This window comes from Vipera ursinii (genome assembly GCF_947247035.1).
Source record: "Vipera ursinii genome assembly, chromosome: 12".
Classification (NCBI taxonomy): domain Eukaryota; kingdom Metazoa; phylum Chordata; class Lepidosauria; order Squamata; family Viperidae; genus Vipera; species Vipera ursinii.
The window spans coordinates 10,374,047-10,398,052 of NC_139525.1; the positions used below are offsets into that span (position 1 = coordinate 10,374,047).

The window sequence follows — 24,006 nt, forward strand, 5'->3', positions numbered from 1 at the left end:
CCATTGGTTTCAAGTTCCCGACACACACAGATCCAGAACGGGTTTCTATGGAGATTCTCCATCATCCAGGTCATGATTGTCCCAAAGGTGCTTTTTCCAAAAGGCAACTGGACTTTCTCTTTTTGTTTGTTTGTTTGAAAATGTTTAGCTTCTCATCCAACCTAACAGAGCCAGAACTGAAGAAGCTTCTTGGATGAGCAGCGAAACATTTTCAAACAAACAAAACCTAAGAAAGTCCAGTTAACATTTTTGGGGGAAAAAAGCACCCTTGGGACATCCAAAAAGGGTTAGGGGATTTCACAACCTGCTACTCAACTTACTGAGGGAGTCCGGTGGTAGGAGTCACAAAGCACAATGGGTCCTTCTTGCTTCAGCATTAACGAGTTGTCAGTGTCTTCCTGGTCACTTTCACTCCAATAATCTGCTAAAAAGAGGTTTTTGTTTTGTACTAGAATGTATGCTTTCCTAGGAAAGGTTTCCCAAAGGCTGCAGAGAAGTTGGATATTTTCAGCCACCTCTTTTGAACAACTAATTCTCAGAACATTGTCTTGTGTCTAAGTATAGTCACCCATGTAGTATGGCTGTATTACTGTTACCCTTCTCATCTTTTCTACTACCTTTTCTTATTATGATGATTATTATTCTATTGCAGACATGTCAAACACAAGGCCCGGGGGCCAGATCCGGCCCGCGAAGTGGTTTCATGCAGCCATCCTGGAAACAGGGAGGGAACGGCCCCCACTGCCTTGGCCCTGGCCCAGAGACCCTCCTCCTGCCAGAGACCCTCAGATCTCTCCCACTCCTGCCCAGGCCCCCATAGGCACCCTTGATGCAAACGATGTAGAGCTGGCCACGCCCACCCAGTAGGCCATACACACTTTAGCCATGCCCACCCAGTAGGCCATGCCCACCCAGGCCACACCTACCCGGCCCCCTGAGGGCAACCGCAATGCTGATGCGGCCCTCAATGAAATTGAGTTTGACACCCCTGTTCTATTGCTTTGCATGTATACTGAGAGCTTCTGAACCAGAAGCAAATTCCTTGTGTGTCTAATCACACTTGGCGAAATAAAGTATTCTATTCTATTCTATTCTATTCTATTCTATTCTATTCTATTCTATTCTATTCTATTCTATTCTATTCTATTCTATTCTATTCTATTCTATTCTATTCTATTCTATTCTATTCTATTTCCTGTTTCTGTTATTCTATTCTATTCTATTCTATTCTATTCTATTCTATTCTATTCTATTCTATTCTATTCTATTCTATTCTATTCTATTCTATTCTATTCTATTCTACTCTACTCTACTCTACTCTACTCTCCTCTTGTATCTATGCTATTCATCATCTAATTCCATTCCATTCCATTCCATTCCATCATTCTATTCTGTTCTATTCTATTCTATTCTATTCTATTCTATTCTATTCTATTCTATTCTATTCTATTCTATTCTATTCTATTCTATTCTATTCTATTCTATTCTATTCCAGCCACCAAGGAAAGGAGTCTCACCTTCATCTGGCCGAATATCCTTGTCATCAGGTGTGTAACCAATAGCAGCCAGGCCTAGACGGTTCATCCACCTATTGAAAGATTTTTTAAAAAAGAGAAATGGGTTCCAATGGCTTTAAATACTTCTTATATTAAGCAGTGAGTAGAAAAGTTTGGCTCTCTGAAGTTGCTGGTGATGATAATGGTTTTAAATATCCATTCATTCATTCATTTATTCATTCCATTTCTGTGTTATTTATTCAATTTCAACTAATTATTCAACTCTGATTACTCATTCTGTTCAATTTCTAGGTCTGCTCCTTGTACTCTTCTCCTTTCCTTCCTCTTTCAACAGGGTTGACTTAAATGTTGGGAAATTCCATTCAGCCGCAACGTTTGGAGATCTGACTGCAGACTGATAACCCCAAAGCACAAATGGGGAAAAGTAAAGTGGAATTGAAGATGCAGAAAATGTGAAAGTTGGAGGCAAAGAAAATCTTCGCAAGGCGTTGGTTCCTTGAAAGAGCAGGGTGTAAGAGGAGTGTGTGTTTGTGATTGTGTCCATCTAGAGGTGAAACGCCTGACGTGCATTTGTTTAGTTTTATTCCTTCCTGGAAAATTGGGATTTCACCATTACAGCTGAAGCATTTTTGAAAAGCAAAGGTACTCTCTAAGCATTTTTCTGTGATTTAATAATAAGAGGACATGATTCTGCTAATCTCTCTCTCTCTCTCTCTCTCTCTCTCTCTCTCTCTCTCTCTCTCTCTCTCTCTCTCTCTCTCTCTCTCTCTCTCTCTCTCTCTCTCTCCCATCCATTGGTTTCCCATTTCACAAGTCTTTGATACACCTTTGAATACAACCCAGAAAAAATAATAATCCTGATTGGTATTCTTGACCTCAGTGTTAGTCCAGTCCTGAGGTCAGGGGAAGCAAAATAGTAATGTCGTATCTGTTCATATTGCTGGGAATCTCAATCCCAGGATCTAAAGATAAAAGAACAACGTTCTTCCCTTCTCCTGATCTACCCCCCAAACACATATCAGAGTGAAATCAGAGTAAATCATGGACAACTGTTTGTCTGAAATGGTATAGGGTTTCCTGCCTGAGGAAAGGGGTTAGACTAGAAGACCTCCAGGGTCCCTTTCAGCTCTGTTGTCCTCACCCGATGCAGAATCTCATAGCAACATACCGGTTCATTTCTTCCAGGCAATCCGTTGCAAAGTAGAAGCTCTTGATTTTGGGGTGGCAAGCCTTGAAAGCACTAGGAGGAGAGGCGACAGAAGAAAAAAGATTTGACGTCTATTAATACGACAGCAAGTGGTCCAGTTCTACCGGCTTTGATTTTTATTGTATTTATTTATTTGTATCCCTCCTTGAAGTCCAGACCTCTTAAAGATGCTAGGGTCAAGAAACCCTGGGACAGACCATAAATGGTGGCACTGACTTTAGGGGTTGGACAAGTGGACTTTAGGGATTGGACTTTAGGGCAGGGGTCCCCAACCTCTGGTCCGTGGACCGGTACTGGGCCATGGCATGCCAGTAATCGGTCCGCACAAACAAGCAAAGCCCCATCCGCGGGATGCAGGCAGCACACACAACCACGCCCCCTCCGGTCCACGGAAAACCCTCTCTCCACGGAACCGGTCCCTGGTGCCCAAAAGGTTGGGGACCTCTGCTTTAGGGGCTGGTCAAGAACAGAATGGAGCAGATTTTTACCCCATGCTGCCTAAAAAGTTGCGGCCCTACCTGGACTGAGATGCCCTGCGCACAGTCACTCATGCGCTTGTGACCTCCCGATTGGACTACTACAACGCTCTCTACATGGGGTTGCCCTTGAGGACCACTTGGAGGCTTCAGCTGGTGCAGAATGCAGCCGCGAGGGTTGTGATGGGGGTTTCCCGATACTCCCACGTAACACCTCTGCTCCGCGAGCTGCATTGGCTTCTGGTTGCCCTCCGGGTGAGATTCAAGGTGCTGGTGATGACCTATAAAGCCCTAAATGGTGAGGGTCCGGGATATCTGAGGGAACACCTGCTGCCGGCATCAAGCTCCCTTCGTCCTGTGCACTCCCACAGGGAGGGTCTTCTCAGGGTGCCGCCGGTAAAAGATTGTCGGCAGACAATACCCAGGGGGAAGGCCTTTTCTGTGGGTGTGCCAGCCCTTTGGAACCAGTTACCCGTAGAGCTCAGGACTGCCCCTGATTTTCGTTCGTTCCGCCGGGACCTGAAGACCTGGCTCTTTGAGCTTTCTGGCCTGGACTGAGAGTATTAACTGGGGTTTTAATTGTATTTTAATTGTAATTGGGGTTTATAGTTCAAGGTTAGTGTAATTATTTTAATTGTTTTTAATTTTTGTAACTTGTATATTGTTTTTTAAAAAAAACTTGTGAACCGCCCTGAGTCCTATGGGAAAAGGGCGGTATACAAGTCTAATAAAATAAGTAAATAAATAAATAAAAAGGCAGCTCTTAAATGCAGACTTTTAAAAATGGGAGGGGGAGAGGCAAGGGGGAAAAAGGGTAAAAAGTGGTGTGGGGGATGGAAACAGAAAGGCAGGACCTGTTTCCAGAGGATGGGACAGAATCACATGAGTGAAAGTCAGTCTGAGCTTCACCCACGTGGTGCTGTATACTCTGTCCAGACCTCTTAAAGCTGCCAGGGTCGAGAAACCCTGAGACAAACCATGATAAAAAATACAGGTCTTGAAGCGACTTCATCAATCAGAGTCCACTAGGTGGCAGACGAGACCAGTCAACTGAAGTGAGACAAAGTGATGATTTTCAAGGACTCCGTCATGGGAGATTGAGTGCTGGCGTTAGAATGGGCGGAAGCCGTCCCTTCAAATGCTGGACTCCACCACCGCCTGTATCTCCTCTATGTGTGCACCAAAACATACAGGTAGTCCTCGACATGCGAGCATAATTGAGTCCAAAATTTCTGTTGTTAAGTGAGCTTTGCTCCCGTTTTACAAGTGAAGGATCACTTCACCTGTTACGCTGAACTTAAAGCTCCTTCAATAAAGGAGAATATTTGTAGTTCAAGGATGAACTGTGGGCTCCTGGCTGCTGTCTGAGCTTGGTTGTTTTCTTGCAGACATTTCTTTAACCAACTAGGTAACATCATCAGTGCTAGAAGGGAGTAAGGTATGTGGGAGGAGGAAGAGGAGGAGGGGGGGGGGAGATTGCGTGGTCTTTGGTGCTCTCTGAGCTTGGTTATTTCCTCACAGACATTTCATTACCCAAACTAGGTGCTAGTCTTCAAATCTGAAGCTCCTTCAAATCTGGCGATCCTGGAATTGCACCCCTAAAGCAGCTTTGCACACTTCTACATAAAGCACAAAGAGATTTGTTGGCTCTGTAAGCTACTCATAGCTCTACTTCGCGGGTGGGATTCTGGTTGTTACTTACTGTTTCCTTCGGCATTCAATTGCTCTGTCTATTCTGAACTCTGGTAAACTGATAAATCCTTCTGCTTTTTCATCCTGTGATCGGAGAAAAGAGACAATGCCTCTGAGACAGGACCAAGGATGGCAGAGACACTGCAGTTAACAAGGCGATCAGATCACCGTGCGTGCTCCAGCTGATGCTAATTCTGTTTGTGGATGGCCTTTAAATCCTAAGCAATTTCAGGAAAAAAGGAAGGCTAATTTTCAGTCCATTAATAACCACCTTATGCTCAGGAGCATGGACCCCTGGCTGCTTTTAATTCCGCATGAAGCGCCTATGACTTTTGATTTAATGTTACTTTCTGCAAGCCTAGGCCACAATCAAAACTGGAATTAAAGGCACTTAAGCTCAATGATTTGCAGCTTTAATGTGAAGATGGGTTTGCCTTGCCTTTTGCAATGCACAAATCAGAAATAAAATAATAAATAAAATAAAATAAAACCTTTGAATTGTTGTCTGACTGAGAAAACCTCTCAGATTATTTTGTGACTCTGTATGGCACAGAGAGAATTCTCTGGAAAACTTTTTCAGGAATGACTGATGTCATTCAGAATTGATTTTGTTGCTCTCTTAATCAGTCACGATAGTCCTGCATTGTAATCTTTTAACCCCCAGACTAACTTGTTTATTTATTGACCAGCAAACATTTTTATTCATTTTATGACTAATATTTATTATTTTATTATTAACATAGATTTTCTCCCTCTTGTATTTCACCATGCGAATTATATATTTCCTTTTTTTCTAAACAAATAAAATGCTAGTTTAAATATACGAGGAAAAAAATACCTTCTGAGCACAATGGCTGCAAATCAGTGGCATTTTGAAATAGAAAACATATGGAAATTGCTAGGCAAACCTTTAAATAAGCCTAGTTTAATTTAAAAGATGTTTGCTCTGAAATTGTTTGAACTTGAAATTCACATTTGGGTTGGCTGATGCTTAGCACCCATGGTTTTCTGATTCCTTCCTTCTCCAAAAAAGGATAAACATGAATATTGGGGATCTCCCCCCTCCCTCCCTCCCTCCCTCCATCTACCTACCTACCTACCTACCTACCTATCACCTATCTATCATCTATCCATCCATCATCCATCATCCATCCATTCATCTATCCATTCATATGTCTGTCTGTCTGTCTGTCTGTCTATCTATCTATCTATCTATCTATCTATCTATCTATCTATCTATCTATCTATCTATGTCTCTGTCTGTCTGTCTGTCTGTCTGTCTGTCTCTCTCTCTCTCTCTCTCTCACACACACACACACACGCACAAATGAACAATATATCCAACTCTCATATTACTTCTGTGCAGTGGCTGAATATCAACCTGAGTCTATCCATGGATCAAGGAGATTCTACATCTCCAAACTGTCCACGTCTATCAACAGCTGACATCAGCAGAAGGACTCACACTGCATTTCCTGTTGGGTGAAGAAAAAGGCAGCTTCATTCTCTAGCAAGACATTTCTCTGCTAGGCGCAGAAGTCTGAGGGGACACATTCATCCCTCGTTTATCAGCTCAGTCCCTTGTCTACATAAAAATTCTGTCGGCCTCTGTTGATCAAGCTATCCCTTTACTGGAAGCTTCTCCTACTTTCTCTGCTTCCCTCTCCGTTTCGTTAAAACAGACAGATTTCATTATTCCATTGACAGGTTCTGTCATCCTTGCAATTGTCTTTGGTACTCACATTTTGGTTAGTATACCAGTAGAGGGAAGAATCCTTCAGGACGAACCAATATTTTTTCCACTTCTGAGTGAAGTAACCTTTGGCATCCTTCTTCTTCCACAGCCAACCCTCACAGTCACCATGACCCAAATCTTTACAGGAAATCCGCCGTCGGCTGCTGTTGTTCAGAGAACCGCCTGTAAAGAAAAGATGCAGAATGGCTACTACACAGGTAGACCTCAACTTTCAATAGTTCATTTAATGACCGTTCAAAGTTACAACGGCATTGAAAAAAAGTGACTTATTTTTATTTATTTTTTATTTTAATTCCATTTATATCCCGCCCTTCTCCGAAGACTCAGGGCGGCTTACAAGCTTAGCAGTAGCCTTCATTCTATGTATATGCCTGCTTGTTAGGGCTTTCACACACCCCCACCCAAGCGGCATTATTACAAAGTCAGCTTAATTGCCCCCAACAATCTGGGTCCTCATTTTACCTACCTCGGAAGGATGGAAGGCTGAGTCAACCTTGAGCCTGGTGGGATTTTTTATTTTCATTCCATTTATATCCCGCCCTTCTCCGAAGACTCAGGGCGGCTTACAAGCTTAGCAGTAGCCTTCATTCTATGTATATGCCTGCTTATTAGGGCTTTCACACACACCCCCAAGCGGCATTATTACAAAGTCAGCTTAATTGCCCCCAACAATCTGGGTCCTCATTTTACCTACCTGGGAAGGATGGAAGGCTGAGTCAACCTTGAGCCTGGTGGGACGCGAACCTGCACTAATTGCAGGCAGCTGGTGTTACTTAAGGAGGCATTAGCCCACTGCTCCACCAAGGCTCTATTTATCACCGTTGTAGGGTCCCTGAGGTCACATGATCAAAATCTGGACACTCGGCAAGGGGTTCATATTTACGACAGTGGCCGCGTCCTGGGATCACGTGATCCCCTTTCGCAACCTTCTGACAAGCAAAGTCAGTGGGGAAGCCCGATTCACTTAACGACTGTGCCACTGCCTTAACAACTGCAGCAATCCACTTAACAACTGTCATAAAATGGGGCAAAATCCACTTCACAAATGTCTCACTTAACACCAGAAATTTTGGGCTCCGTTGCGGTTGTAAATTGAGGACTACCTGCATTGCACATTCTTCCCCGCTCTTAACAAAACGGGAAAGTACAGTGGGCTGGAGCAGAGCCTATTTATTCATCTGAGGTTAAAGGTTAAGTACAGGTAGTCCCCGGCTTACGAAAGTTCATTTAGTGACCGCTCAAAATTACAACGGCACTGAAAAAGTGACATGACCGCTTCTCACATTTGCAACCGTTGCAAAATCCCCCAATGGTAACGTGATGAAATTCTGATTCTTGGCAACTGCTTCGTATTTATGACGGTCGCAGCATCCCGGGGTCATGTGATCCCTTTTGCGACCGTCTGACAAGCAAAGTCAACGGGGAAGCCAGATTCACTTAACAACCAGGCTACTAACTTATCAGCTGTAGTGATTTACTTAACAACTGTGGTAAGAAAGGTTGTAAAATGGGTCAAAATTCACTTCACAGGAATTTTGGGCTGCGTTGTGGGTACAGGTTGAGGACTAAGAAATCAGAAGACTTCATTTTCATTATTCTCAAACAATGGGATCACTCAGAAAGTCCATTCTCCACTTCTGTCGCCACTTTTTCTTTTATCACCAGAAAGAGAATTTCTTATAATATTCATATCACTTTTCCTATACAGCCGAGGGCAAATTTAATTAAAACACCAGACTGCGCAGTGTGAAAAATTGGGTTTACATTGTTATATTAATTATATTTGTCCTACAGCTGAGAAGCATAGTCAAGAGTTTAGATCCCATTAAATTATGATTCTTTCTTCTGTACAATCCCACAGCTGAGCTGTAAGAAGTTTATTTCTTTGGAACCGACGTTCTGAATTCTGTCAATTGTAGAACAACTCAGTGTACGAGTGTGTAATAAAAGAAGGTGCTACTCTTGAACAATCCTGTGCCTTTCAAACAGATTACAAAATGAATTTATTGAAATTGCCACATAATGACTCATTCTGACTGGCATTTAAAAAATTGAAGTATTCCGTGTACTAATTAACACCCTGAAATCACTGCAGGCATTGGCCAGAATTTGAGATGGGCTGGAGGTTTGACGTTATCAATGTGCTGGTTGACATCCAACTTTATTCTTCCTTTCCGTAGAAAACCGAGGAAGCTGTAAGGCATCCTTCACTGGAATTGCTACCATTAATGTACAGAAGAGTCTCCAAATCAGTAGAAAGGGAGAGAAAGGAAAAATGGTGAACAAAATGAGCTGGCATATAATTCTAAGTTACGTTGTGTGTTGGTAGGGTTTGATGCATTTCATGAAACTAGCTATTGAGATCTGTAAACAATGGTTTGTGCCAGAAGAGGAGGAGGAGGAGGAGGAGGAGGAGGAGGAGGAGGAGGTGGAAGAGGAGGAGAGGAGAAGAAGAAGAAGAGGAGAAGAAGAGGAGAAGGAAGGAAGGAAGGAAGGAAGGAAGGAAGGAAGGAAGGAAAGATAGAAAAGAAGAGAAGACAGAAGGAGGGGAACAGACTGGAGAAAAGCAGAGATAAGAGTGATTGTTCCCATTGCTGGATTTGACCTAACTCAACAATTTAATAAGTTCTAGGTGCACCGTATGTTGTAGATGTGAAATACAATGTTATACTTTCATCCAACTGTGGCTTTAATGTCATATTATTTAAATTCTTAATTTTCCTCAACCATTTACCTTTGGGCCATTTTTTGCTCTTTACCCTCAAGGAAGCATAGTGAAAAGACTGGAATAAAAGACAAGAGGAAAACACTGATTAGTTACTATCACAGAAAAAGTTAAACAGCAACATTGTGGAGAAAACACCCTACCCTGTGAATAACACACCAGTCTCATTTCCCTTTGTGATTGACCCCACACTTCTTAAAACGTTATGCTGATTCTTTACACACACACACACACACACACACACACACACACGCACACGCACACGCACACGCACACGCACACACACACACACACACACACAGAATAAGTACAATGCGAAACATGCTTTCCTTCTAGCGGTCATTCTTTGAGCAGTAGAGAACTGGTCATGGAGGGGGATGAAGAAGTCAAGCCTTTGTTAGCCAAGTCAATAGAATAGAATAGAATAGAATAGAATAGAATAGAATAGAATAGAATAGAATAGAATAGAATAGAATAGAATAGAATAGAATAGAATAGAATAGAATAGCAAAGTTGGAAGGGACCTTGGAGGTCTTCTAGTCCAACCCCCTGCTCAGGCAGAAAACCCTACGCCATTCCAGACAAATGGTTGTCCAGTCCCTTTTTAAAAAGTCTTCAGTGATGGGGTACCCACAACTTCTGGAGGCAGGTTGTTCCACTGTTTAATTGTTCTCACTGTCAGGAAATTTCTCCTTAGTTCTAGATTGCTTGTCTCCTTGATTAGTTTCCATCTGTTGCTTCTTGTCCTGCCTTTGGGTGCTTTGGAGAACAGCTTGACTCCCTCTTCTTTGGGGCAGCCCCTGAGATATTGGAAGACTGCTACCATGTCACCCCTTGTCCTTCTTTTCATTAAACGAGACGTGCTCAATTCCAGCAACCGTTCCTTGTATGTTTTTGCCTCCAGTCCCCTGATCATCTTCGTTGCTCTTCTCTGCACTCTCGAATAGGGATAAGGCTCATTCCTCTTATTTTAATCTGAGAAGGATAGGTTAGCCCTACAGTAGAATCAGGAGCTCTATTATAAACGAATACTTCTAAGCTAATTTTCAACCCACCAATTATTTCTCACTTTTTAAAAGTTGCAATCACAGAAGTAACACAGAAACCACAGAGAAAGGATGTTGCCGCCTACCACCCTTGAGAACGACAACTAGATCAGGTAACAGAGAATTGGAGAAAATAAGGTCCCTGGGAATGTTTGAAAGAACAGGATGCCTATTTGGAGTTGTCCACATCCGTGCTTTCTGGTGTGTTCCAATCATAGAAGAACAGTTGCAGGAATTGGGTATGTCTAGTTTAATGAAAGGACGCGGTGATGTTTAATGAAAGGGACGTGGTGGCTCAGTGGGTTAGGACGCTGAGCTTGTCGATCAGAAGGTCGGCAGTTTGGCGGGTCGAATCCCAAGTGCCGCGTAGCAGAGTGAGTGCCAGTTACTTGTTCCAGCTTCTGCCAACCTAGCAGTTCGAAAGCATGTCAAAATGCAAGTAGAAAAATAGGGACCACTCCGGTGGGAAGGTAACAGTACTCCGTGCGCCTCTGGCGTCTAGTCATGCCGGCCACATGACCACGGAGACGTCCTCGGACAAGCGCTGGCTCTTCGGCTTTGAAACGGAGATGAGCACCGGCCCCTAGAGTCGGAAACGACTAGCACACATGTGTGGGGGAACCTTTACCTTTTTAGTTTAATGAAAAGGACAAGGGGTGACATGATAGCAGTGTTCCAATATCTCAGGGGCTGCCCCAAAGAAGAGGGAGTCAAGCTATTCTCCAAAGCGCCTGAAAGCAGGACAAGAAGCAACAGATTGAAACTAGTCAAGGAGAGAAGCAACCTAGAAGTAAGGAGAAATTTCCTGACAGTGAGAACAATTCATCAGTGGAACAACCCGCCTCCAGAAGCGGTGAATGCTCCAACACTGGAGGTTTTTAAGAAGAGACTGGACGGCCATTTGTCTGAAATGATATAGGGTTTCCTGCCTGAGCAGAGGGTTGGACTAGAAGATCTCCAATGCCCCTTCCAATTCTGTTATTCAGATCTGGTCTGTTCAGTAAAGTGAGGAAATATGTTTGGTTCACATTCAAGTAGATACCGATGAGCTCACAATTCCTGGCTCTGATGTGTGAACTTCAATTTTTACCCTGAAAGTTTGGGATATAATTTTCCAAGAGTGTTTTAAGCATATAAAACTATGGAAACTTCCGACCAAAAAAAAAAAAGCATGCATCGGGGGGAAATCACCTACGAAATGTCATATATTCTAAAGCGAGATCACAAACATGTTCATGTTGGGTGCAACATGGAGGCAAACAAAAAAAAAATAGCACATGGCTGTCTTTGCAAGCTTTAAAAATGGAATTTGCAAACTGGTGCAGATCTGGAACGGAACAAATTAGACACTGTAGGAAGCATAAGAGATTCATTCATTCTGGTTATCAGTCAGGACAAAACAAACCCCACCCACACAGGAAATTTCTCAATATGTGGAATATGCAAAACTTTCAGATTTTTTTTTTTTAAAAAAACCATACAGTGTGTCTACCCTAGTCTATAAAAAGCAGCAGAATAACGTGGTAGAAAGCTGAGGGAGAGATCTTCAGGCTATCCTGATGTCCAACTTTGACAACTTTAAGACTTGTGGACTTCAACTCCCAGAATTCCCCAGCCAGCATAAGATCTTGGGGTGGGAGGTAGGGAATCTGATGTCTTTCTAACCTAAAAGGGGGCACATGCAGCTTTTACTTTAAAGGAAATGCAGGTTGTCCTCAACTTACAACGGTTTATTTAGAGACCATTCAAAGTTATAAAGACACTGAAAAATAACACTTATTTTTTCACACTTAAGACCGTTGCAGCATCCTTGTGATTGCCTGATCAAAATTCATATGCTTGGCAACTGACTCATATTTATAATGGTTGCCGTGTCCTGGGTACACAGGATCCCCTTTTGCGACCTTCTGAGAAGCAAAGCCAATGGGGAAGACAGATGCGCTTAATAACCGCGTTACTAGCTTAACACAACAGCAATGATTCTCCTAACAACTGTGGCAAGCAAAGTTGTAAAATGGGGCCAAAGTCACTTAACAAGTGTTTCACTTAGCAACGTAAATTTTAGGCTTGGTTGTGGTCATATGTTGTGGACCACCTGTATTCAAAGCCTTTATTTTAGTTTCTCTTTTCTGCCTCTGCGACATTTACTTCCTCCTCTTCCTTATATGTTCAAAAAAAAAGATGCATTGGAGTGTTTTAATTTTAGAAATGTTTTCAATGAAAAGCTTAGTGTTTTAAAATGGATGAAAAAATATTTTTCCCTTTCAGGTTAAAGAATTTGAAAGAGTACAGTGAATTTTGTTAATAAAAACGCTGATAGTGTTTTTTTAAAGATTATTAAGTGCAAATAGAAATACATATTATTTTAACAGCAAGGAAGATAAAGCAGTAATGGTTAAATTGGTTGTTCTATTGTTTTTTTTATTTTGCAATCACTTCTGAATTTTTTTTTTGAAACTTTAACTTTGGTTTTGCCGATTATGATAGATTTGTTGTTATAGAAATGGCTAAGGTAAATTAAAGGTTCCCCCGCACATGAGTGCTAGTCGTTTCCGACTCTAGGGGCCGGTGCTCATCTCCGTTTCAAAGCCGAAGAGCCAGCGCTTGTCCGAGGACGTCTCCGTGGTCATGTGTCCGGCATGACTAGACACCAATGGCGCACGGAACGCTGTTACCTTCCCACCGTAGCGGTCCCTATTTTTCTACTTGCATTTTTTTACGTGCTTTCGAACCGCTAGGTTGGCAGAAGCTGGGACGAGTAACAGGCGCTCACTCTGCTACGCGGCACTCGGGATTCGACCCACCAAACTGCCGACCATCTGATCAACAAGGTCAGCGTCCTAACCCACTGAGCCACCGTGTCCCTTTATAGAAATGGCTAGTTATACACTAATGTGTAAAAATAAAAAGCTGACTTTGTAATGTTATCTTATACTGTGCTAAAGAGAATCAGAAATCGACGCCTTTTCATTTCTTCCCTTGCACCTCATATTTTCTTTCCCACTTTCTTTTTTCTTCCCTTAATTTCCCATTTTTATCTTTCTTTGTATTTTATACATTGATAAAACAGTAAAAGCTATATAGGAGAAAACCATTGAGAAGAAACGCTTCAGATTTTGCAGACACATCCCTGCTATTAATTAAAGCAGCCGCTCTTCTTTCAAGCTTCATGTGAGCTTGGGAACAGATGTAGCTGCTTTTAAAAGACCAACCATTAAAGTTAATGTGACTCTGAAAAGAGATTTTTAACAATCAGCAAATCAAAAACAGCAACAACTACAAAAAACCCAAACAACAACACCAGGCCATTCTGAGTTATTTTAAGGCAGTCGAGGATCCTTCTGCTTGGACGATATTCTTCTGGCTCCAGTAAGCAAGCAGAAAGCAAACACAATAGCGTGCGTGCGCGCGCGCGCACACACACACACAGACACAGACACAGACACAGACACTACTCTGTTTTACCAGAAACAATCTTTCTTGACAGTCCAGCTTGGAATAAGAGATAAAAATAGCAACGGGGTGGGCAGTTCCAGCAACTGTAAACCTCTGTATGTCTCAATCAGTGCTAAAAAACCTAGCTTGTGCAAAGTTCAAGCTGCAAATTTAACAAGACAGCAACATTACCTTTAAAAACTAAGAAGAGACAAGAGTTTTTTGGACTGCTGTCGGGTTTAATTAGTTCCCCAAGAACCAGGAGGGAAAGGAAAGACCCAATAAGATCCCAAGAGGAGAAGAGCTGAAATATATGGCTGTGTTTGTGTGTGTGTGTGTGTGTGTGTGTATAAGGGTTAAAAAGGTAAATGTTCCCCCGCACACGCGTGCTAGTCGTTTCCGACTCTAGGGGCCGGTGCTCATCTCCGTTTCAAAGCCGAAGAGCCAGCGCTTGTCCACGGACGTCTCCGTGGTCATGTGGCCGGCATGACTAGGCGCACGGAACGCTGTTACCTTCCCACCGGAGTGGTCCCTATTTTTCTGTTTGCATTTTGACGTGCTTTCGAACTGCTAGGTTGGCAGGAGCTGGGACGAGTAACAGGCGCTCACTCTGTTACGCGGCACTCAGGATTCGACCCGCCAAACTGCCAACCATCTGATCGACAAGCTCAGCGTCCTAACCCACTGAGCCACCGCATCCCTTAATAAGGGTTATCCCATCAATTTTACCTTTTCTTTTTAAAGATTACACCAAAGGCATGCTGCTAAAAAGTGGTAATTTCCTGCCAGATTTTAGCGAAGTGTTTTCTTAGAACATAGAATAATAAAGTTGGAAGGGACCTTGCAAGGGCTTCTAGTCCAACCCCCTGTTCAAGCCAGAGACCCTTTATCATTTCAGACAAATGGTTGTCCAGTCTCTTTTGGTGCATTGGGAAATAGTTTGACACCCCTCCCCCCTTGTCTTTGTAGGAGCCCCTCAAATATTGGAGACTCTTGGGAGACTCTAACTCTCAAAAATCGTACTCAAGAGCTATGTGTGTTTGAGAGGCATGGCTTGGTCATTCCTATCCTCACACTAAGGCTGAGGCAAAGAATTGATTTATGCATGAAGGTTTTCTTTTTAATGTAAGGTCATGGAAAACTGCCCATATTTGAAGACCCGTCAATCTACCCTTCTAACTGGCCAGGGTTTGTGTAAAGTGAAAATGGCAGCGGCTAACATCCCGGTGCTTATTTAAAGGCTGGGAAGAAGTGAAAAAAGACAACACTGAATAGCTTTTTTGATCAAATGATCCTTATTATTAATTATTATTATTAAAAACAAAGAAGTAATGGAATACCATGTCCAGTTCTGGTCACTACAATACAAAAAAGACTGAAGGTGTGCAGAGATGAGCGATAACAGGGATCTAGAGTCTAAACTGGACCATGAGCAGTTAAGGGAAGTAGGTCTGACTAGCCTATCAAAGAGAAGGATTAGAGGAGACAGGATAACTGTTTTGAGGGGCTGTCACAGAGAAGGGGGGGGGGTCGACTTATTCTCCAAAGCACCTGAGGCAGTACAAGAAGGAATGGGTGGAAGCTCATTAAAGAGAGATCCATCCTGGAACCAAGAAGAAATTTCTTGACCCTGAGAACAATTAATCAGTGGAACAGCTTCCCTTCCAGAGTTGTGAGTTCTCCATTGCTGGAGGCTTTCAAGAATAGACTGGACGACCATTTCTCTGGGATGGCACAGGGTCTCCTGCCTTGAGCAGAGGGTTGGACTAGAAGACCTCCAAGGTCCCTGCCAGCCCTGCAACTCTATGATCTGGTAGCGTTGATATTCAGAAAAAAAAAAATTCAGTGTGTTAGAAGAACCAAGGTTGGCTCTCAGTTCATCCAAAGAAGCTGTGAATGCTCCAGCTCTGGAAGTTTTTAAGAAGAGACTGGACAGCCGTTTGTCTGAAATGCTATAGGGCTTCCTGCCTGAGCAGGGGGTGGGACTAGATGACCTCCAAGGTCCCTTCCAACTTTATTATTATTATTATTATTATTATTATTATTATTATTATTATTATTATTATTATTATTATTATTAATTGATGTATATTTTGCTCTGTTTAGTTCTACAGGGTTCACAGCACCTTCATTTCCAGTAGAATTACAAGTAAAAACAGCTTGCTCTAACTAGTTAGGGAGGGGGGAAAAAACACAAAACAATTTACACTTTGAAAAAGGTCTCAGAAAACAGGCCCGTTTCAGAGTTTTGGCTGTTTTTTTACAACTCTTCCACATCTTTGCCAAGGAGATTCCACAGCTGATATAATCCCAAAGAAATGCCACTCTTGGAATATTAGTTTCTTTTGAGTGAAAATGATTGACTCCCCAGAGTGGAAGCTTCTTAAGAATCAGCTGAAGAAGTTGCAGAACGTCTGCCGTCTATTCAAACAACAACAGCCAGCTCACCCCTCCCTAGTGCATAATGAAAGGCTCTGAAGAGGGTGATCAAGGAAGCAGAAGAGTTCAGAAAAGCAGAGGGGAGAAAAATGCCTAAAAATAGGAGTCAATCAGCCACATTCTTCTCCTTTCTCTCCGTGAACTCTGAGCAGCCGTATGGATTTGCATTGTTCAAAATCAGGTAATTAAGAAAGACTGTTTAGGAAAGGGAAGTATCTGAGCCAGTTCACTGAGAAACGAGCAGTTGTCTTTGGGTTTTTGTTCAGAGGCTGGCACTCTGTGCAAAACGAACACAAGCGCGTAGAACGGCAGAAGGGCAAAAGTAAGGAAAGGGGAGTTCAGATCTCTGGGACGTGGGCCTGCCTAACTTCTCTTTCCGCTGTCGACAGTGAACTTGGGTTGCAGAAAAATGCAGACTAGATAGAAAAGCTGTGGGCAGCTTCACCTTTTGGGCAGATAGGCTTCACCCGAGCTGTAGAGAATGCACAGCTTCAGACTTCTACAGGAAACAGAAAGAGGAGCTCAAGAAACCCTGCAACTGTGTCCTTGTCGTCAGTTAACCACAGCAAGTAGCAGGTTGGTACCCAATGCCAGTAAGTCAAGGCAGTGAGCCTGTGGTTTTCATTGACATACCTGATGCAACTCAACTGACTTTTCCCCTGCATTGAATTATGTAGACCAGGTGTTCCCAACCCCCAGTCTGTGGACCAGTACCGGGCTGCGGCATGCTAGAAGCTGGCCTGCACAAACAAGTAAAGCCTCATCTGCGGGATGCAGGCAGCACACAAAACCACGCACCCTTCGGTCTGCGGAAAAACCTCTCTCCACGCAACCGGTCCCTGGTGCCCAAAAGGTTGGGGACCTCTGATGAAGACATTTTAGAGTTAGGCTATTTGTCAAGCTAAATATACTGTTGGATAACGGCCCACCAAAACAGGCCAGGTAGACTCCCCAAAACCCAGAAAGTATTTATCGGTGATTGAATGTGCGTAGGATTGTTGTATGGAAAACCTAAGTTGAAAGCTTCTCAGTGCTCTTGTAAGAGAACTGGGTTCAAAATGCTTTGGATCACCAATAACAGTTTTGGGGTCCACCTGTGATTTAGTTTATATATCAGAACATACTCCCCTATTGAAGTCAAGCAACTGTGATATAGATTGTGGACGTTTGACAGCCATTTTGTCCTAGTTCATAATTTAGGCTTTCCCTGACTATGTCAGTAGGGGCTGGTAACTTATCTGTTGATATTCCTAAAGCTGTACTAGTTCTGAATAATAATAATAATAATAATAATAATAATAATAATAATAATAATAAGTTGAGAATTAAACAATAATATAGGGTCTTCAGTCAGAAAAAGCTTGGTTACTACTTGTCCAAGATGTGATGAAGATAAAAGATCTGGTTTGGAACAGGATATTTTCATATCCAATCTAAACTGCATATCTGAGAGCCTTTTGCTCTCATCATATTATATACTTAAAGGTAAAGGTAAAGGTTCCCCCGCACATGCGTGCTAGTCGTTTCCGACTCTAGGGGCTGGTGCTCATCTCTGTTTCAAAGCCGAAGAGCCAGCGCTTGTCCGAGGACGTCTCCGTGGTCATGTGGCCGGCATGACTAGACGCCAAAGGCGCACGGAATGCTGTTATCTTCCCACCGGAGTGGTCCCTATTTTTCTACTCGCATATACTTACCATCCTCTTAATATTGAGTCGACCCCAAAATATACCAGCATGAACTTTGCTATCCATTTTATTAACTCAGTTTATTCATTTTTTTTAAAAAATAAAATTTATAGGCTGTCCATTTTACCTCAACTCATGGCGGCTGATAAATTTTATAAATAAATAAATAAACATACCTTTTGGCTGCTGTCAGACTTCAAAATAGGCAAGGCTATAAATAAATCCCTTCTCTCCAGAAACTGGACCTCACATTTTGAAACTACAGTAGCTAACAGTTAACTCAACCATGCTAAATTATTTGTTTCATTGCAAAATAAGACAGAAAGCCTAGGTGTTCAGAAGATCTGCCTTCCCAATAGCAGAACACAGAAATGTATATAAACATCTCAGTCTTGGTTTAAATCCTTGCTGTCTCGCTTTTTTGAGTCAATGACATTTTGACCATCTTTGTCCTGTTTGGGAGACTCCTGCTAAATATTTACAGTAGTGGCCAAAATTGGGGAAACCTTTTGGGAAAAGTTTATTTTTGAGGTTTGATGGCTAATAACACCCCTTTTTTTTGGAGTAGTACCATAAAATTATATATCAATGGAAAGGTAATTTAATCAAGAATGTAATGCAACAAAGTTTGTTCAGTTATCTGTACTGTATTCTATGAAACGTTATAGCCAAATAACCAGAAAAAGGAAGCACAACTTGCTTAGGTCGATATCAGCTAGCTTTCCTTCATCTGATTGTAGCCAATGAGCAGGAGTGTTTAGAGAGCCAATCGGGTGTCATCTTCTTTTGGCAATGAGCCAATCAGATCACAGTAGGATCCGGTTGTTGATGTCACGTATTGAAGCCGAGAGGAGGACATTTGTCAGTGTGTATTGTGATCGCTATCAAGTTGGTTGGGTTTTTTTTGTGTGTTCTTTCATTTAGTGAGTTTGTAAAACATAATAAAATTAAAGTAAGGGTGCAAAGAGTTGACTGGTCGCCCAGAAAGCGGTGTAAAATAGTATTATTAAGAGAACAAGGCTACAGTTATAAAGAAATTAGAAGAAAAAAGGGTGGAAACTTAACCAAAGGTGGCATTTCTACTGTACACTTTTTTCCCAAAAGGTTTCCACAATTTTGGCCACTACTGTAAGTAATGACTCTTGAGTGGTTTCCATTTTCCTAGTTTTACACCCCTTTTATCTTTCTCATAACTAAGACAAGTTCCGGCTATCTGCATAGAAATTGAATAAATAATAATAATAATAAAAAATTCTCCTCCCTCTTTGCTGGGCAAAAGACAAGATTTTCTTGTTATGAGTCAGAACTAATTACTGGCAGTGGGCTTTTGAAATTTGACTAAAGGTCTCTTGTGCTGAAATCAGTCTTCGATTGTCTATTTTTCAGTGGCAATCGGAGACTGATTATTTCTTGCTCGGTTTGAAACCGGACCCTTGATCTAAGCAACTTGTTGCCTCAGTAATTTAGGTGACCAATTTCCCATCTTCTAAACAAATAGGATATTTAATTCTAAAAACTCAGCCCCTCCCAAACAACCTTTGCCATTAATTGTAGCCCGTGAGAAACCAGAAGGCGCTGAGTTTCAAAATAAACATACGGTTTTTTGTATGCAAGCTGGGTCTGCTCTGATAAATGACAAATTTGCACACCGATCTGACTGATTAGTCATCCCCCAGGCAGAAGCCACATAAAGAAAATATTTTTTTAAAAAAATGAATATTATAAGCAGCTGCTTTTCAAAGCCTGCGCCTCGTTTGAAATCTTGAATGCTTACCTAATTGTACACTTTGCTACAAGATGCTCTTTTCAGTTTGTCAGAAAGCAGCTTAAAGTGAAAGGCAGCACTCCCCAAAAGAGCTGAAACTGCCAACTCTTCTATTCAAAGCGTTCTGAGTTCAGGCTAATTATCCTGTGTTCACTCCACGAAGAATAGGGCCAAAAGGAAGAGAGAATTCTTAACGGGCTGGCAAGTGGCGACAATAAAGCACAGAACTTGCTTACATTGTTTGCAGCAACATCTGCCAAAGCATCTGCATTAAGTCTCAGCAGGAATGCTACAAAGAGGCAAATCCAAAGAGCTCGGGGAGGAAACAACACCACCAAAACATCAGCATCATTTGAAGAAAGCTGGTTCCGCACTGACCAGCGTTCAAAGGTGGTTGTCCTTCATCCTTTGTGACTATGTAGAGGTGCTAAACCTATGCCCCGCTTGACTCCTCTCCCAGCTCTGCCAGTCCCTCTCCTACAAGTGTCAGTATGGGTAGAATAGCTTACGTGAACGTTTATTCTATTGATTGGGTCAGAGATGATCCGGTAACACAAATGGTCTGGGTGCAGTGGTGGGATTCAGTCGGTTTGCACCACTTCAGCAGAACCGATAGCTAATTTTTTGTTGCCCAGGCCCAGAATGGACTTCCAGAAGCAGCATCTACACAGAGAACCGGTTGTTCACCTGTTTGAATCCCACTCTTTCTGGGTGACAAGGGTGACATGGGCTGTGTGAGAAGGCAAGACCCCCATAATATTTGGCCTGTAAGATAATCCCACCATAGAGGTCATTAAGGTCAGACATGGATATTTGGAGGTAATTGGGCTTTGCTGGGCTATGAATCTTACCTTTTAAAAGGCAACTCTCATCTTTTTTTATCTGAACATAAATTTACATATGACTATGTTTTGAAAAGAATTATGCTACTCAAAATTAGCAATAGTTCTGTTCAAGATAAGAAGAAAAGCAAGAAGATTTGCATCTCTGAGAAATTTTCTTCAGCAAATTATATTAAACAATTCCACAACTTCATGGAAGACACATCAAAGTCTTTGAACTTTAGAAATGTAAAGCTGTTAAAAGTAGACGTTTTAATTCCAGAAAAATTTACCAGATTGGAATATTGCCTTATTAATTTACACGGTAAAAAGATACAATATTATATTGATTCACACAAGTAGTCTACCAATTTCTTGCTAAGAAATAAATCTGCCCTCACAATATTTTCTAGCCGTTTGAGTGATGAGTGTCAAATCACTGGGAAAAGTGACAAGCAGAAGGCAGCGTGTCTTAAAATGGTCTTGTATTTAATTCAGGGTTATTAATGCTTGACAAAATCCATCCAACTTAAGCTTCTGATATCAGAGTCATTGCAAGTTTGTAATTTGTAATGATTGCTCTCTATCTTGCTTTTCTCCTTCGTGACCACAGTACATGCCCAAGGTTTCACTTGAAGGACTGAAAATGTGCCCTTCAAGGGTTGGAGAACAGGAAAATTATATATCTGAAAGAAGGCCCCAAAGTAATCAAGACTCATTGATCAACTAAGATCATCAAAGGCCTGGAGGCTAATACATACAAAGAACGGCTGTGGGACTTGGGTTTGGCTAGTCTGAAGAAAAGAAGAAACAGGGGAGATGTGATAGCAGTATTCCAGGATTTGAGGGGCTGCCACAAGGAAGAGGGGGGCACATTATTCACCAAAGCAACAGAGGGCAGGACGAGAAACAAAGGTTGGAAACTGATCAAAGAGAGAAGCCACCTGGAATTAAGGAGAAACTTCCTGACAATGAGGACAATCAACCAGTGGAACAGCTTGCCCCCAGAAGTTGTGTGTGCTTCATCACTGGAGGTTTTTAATAAGAGATTAAATAGTCACTTGTCTGAAATGGTATAGGTTTTCCTGCTGAAGCAGGGGGCTGGACTAGAAGACCATGGTCTATATGTATGTTTAAAACCTGCAACCTGATGCTGCCCAATAGATACTGATCATGGAAGCCTACACCAGTGTAATCTAAACCTGCTTATTTATTTTTTAAAAAAATTAACCTACTTTTATTATTTTTATAAATAACTCAAGATGGCGAACATAGCTCATATTCCTTCCTCCTCCTATCCCCCCCCCCAATAACCATCCTGTGAGATGAGTTGGGCTGAGAAAGTGGGACTGGCTCAAAGTCACTCATGAATAAGGTGGAACTAGAATTCCCAGTCTCCTGGTTTCTAGCCTACTGCGCAATCAAACTGGCTCCCAACAGATACAAATATTATATCTTCTGCGTTCCTTTTGACATAGAGATACATTACTATTCCACTTCTGACCAAATTCTGTTGAAATATAGCTAAAAAGACAGACCCATCAAGGCAATCTGCTTGCACCCATCACCTATCTCTTTTCTTTCGTCTTCAATTTTTTTTATTTTATTCTGAAAAGGATTAAGGTACAAAAACTCAAAAGAAAAAAAAAATTAAAGAATAAAAAACAAACAAAAATAAACAACACGGCACAAAGGAAACATTCAAAAAGTGCGTTGAAAAAGAAAATCTATCTCAAGAAGCTTTTTCCTAAGGTTTTAGTCAAAAGTTTTCTTCTTGCAGTTTTAATCTAATAAATTGGGTCGTGCACTCTTAAATTAAATTAGGGATTCAGAATATTGTTCCTTCCCTTGCTAAGCACCTGTGACAAGTCCAAAATGACACTGGCAAAGCCTACCTCCCCTTTAAAAATGGATGAAAAGGGGACAAAATCTCACGAGAGTATTAAATCACGTTAACGTTTTCTGCAAAAATGTTGAAATCTTGCGAGGGCTGAGACGCTAACGTCTCATGAGGGCTGACCAATTTTAATAGTAGTTGTGATGTCCATACCATTGCACAAGAATTGTATGCTGGTACCCGGGATCTGGAAAGATGGCTGGTCTCTTATTATTTAAACAAGATCTTAACTATCTTTATTTATTTCTTAACTATCTTTACCTAGGATTAAGAATACCAAACTGTTTCCCTACACAGGACTGAATCTCTAGGCCCTTCACCACCATTGTTCAGGTTTAGGCCATATTTTCCCATCTATCTCTGATCTCCAATTTGACATTTATGGAGAAGTTGAGCACTCTTTTAAAATGTAACTGCGCATACAGCTGCACTGAAAGCCAGGCAGAATTGCCGGACTGACTCATTCATTAAAAAAACACACACCCAGATATTACCAGGCAGTGGGTCATAGAGGTAAATTATTTCTCTAAAGAGACCAGGATGGGGATTTACCTTTCTCATAGCTGTACCTCCTTGGCGCTCAGCAGCAGAGTTGACATACCTGCAAGAGAGATCACGGAAGAAAAGATTTCAAAAACACAAACTGAATGAATTATAAATGCCATTTATACCGGTCACAAGGAAAGGTTACAGAAATATCTGCTGGCTCTTTGAACTATGCTGCCTGGCATGTCTCTCATTTCTCATGCAAGTGTTAGCTCAAAAGGATCAATAAACGAAAAAAAAAAGCAATTCAGAATCATTTGACATAGAACTGGACAAACCACTGAAGTCATTCAGTTACTTGAAAAGGGGGTTAGTTGGCAAGTGAGTTTTTGAAGCCTTTAGGATTCCAGCTTGGAAAGTAACACATATGGATTGGACTGGTGGAGGGAATTCAGCCCCAGAAATGTGAGGCAAAAACACATGAGTAATGGTTGCAGGAATTGGGTACATCTAGTTTAATGAGAAGAAGCACTAGGGGTGACATGACAGCTGTCTTCCAATATTTGAGGAGCTGCTACAAAGAAGAGGGGGTCAAGCTGTTCTCCAAAGCACCTGAAGGCGGAACACGAAGCCATGGATGGAAACTAATCAAGGAGAGAAGCAACCTAGAAGTAAGGAGAAATTTCCTGACAGTAAGAACAATTAAACAGTGAAATGATTTGTCTCCAGAAGTTGTGGGTGTGGCATCATTGGAGGTTTTTAAGAAGAGATTGGACAACCATTTGTCTGAAATGGTCTTCAAACGTGGCACTTTTATGACTTGTGGACTTCAACTCCCAGAATTCCTCAGCCAGGCTGAGGAATTCTGGGAGTTGAAGTCCACAAGTCATAAAAGGGCCCAGTTGGAAGACCCCTGCTCTAGAGTCACTGTTTGTTCATCTTTTTATTTCCTGTTGTGGTCAACCAAAGACTAATCTCCCAAGGAGGATATAGGCAATAGCACTTTCCCAACCTTGTGACCTAATAATGGGTGCCCAGAGCACATTGTTGAGATCTGAG

At 41.9% G+C, this 24,006-nt stretch overlaps 1 protein-coding gene across 1 annotated transcript in view; it reads right to left on the reverse strand.

The window, feature by feature from the left end:
• The window catches only part of LOC310645839 (connector enhancer of kinase suppressor of ras 2-like), a gene marked incomplete at its 5' end in the record, with an annotated part of 253,582 nt that overhangs the window by 9,071 nt on the left and 220,505 nt on the right, over positions 1-24,006 (reverse strand). The window contains 7 exons of the mRNA XM_083371858.1: positions 321-421; positions 1,518-1,588; positions 2,686-2,757; positions 4,903-4,976; positions 6,635-6,810; positions 9,383-9,431; positions 23,014-23,062. Coding sequence (XP_083227984.1) covers positions 321-421; positions 1,518-1,588; positions 2,686-2,757; positions 4,903-4,976; positions 6,635-6,810; positions 9,383-9,431; positions 23,014-23,062 — 592 coding nt within the window. The remainder of the gene's footprint in view (positions 1-320; positions 422-1,517; positions 1,589-2,685; positions 2,758-4,902; positions 4,977-6,634; positions 6,811-9,382; positions 9,432-23,013; positions 23,063-24,006) is intronic.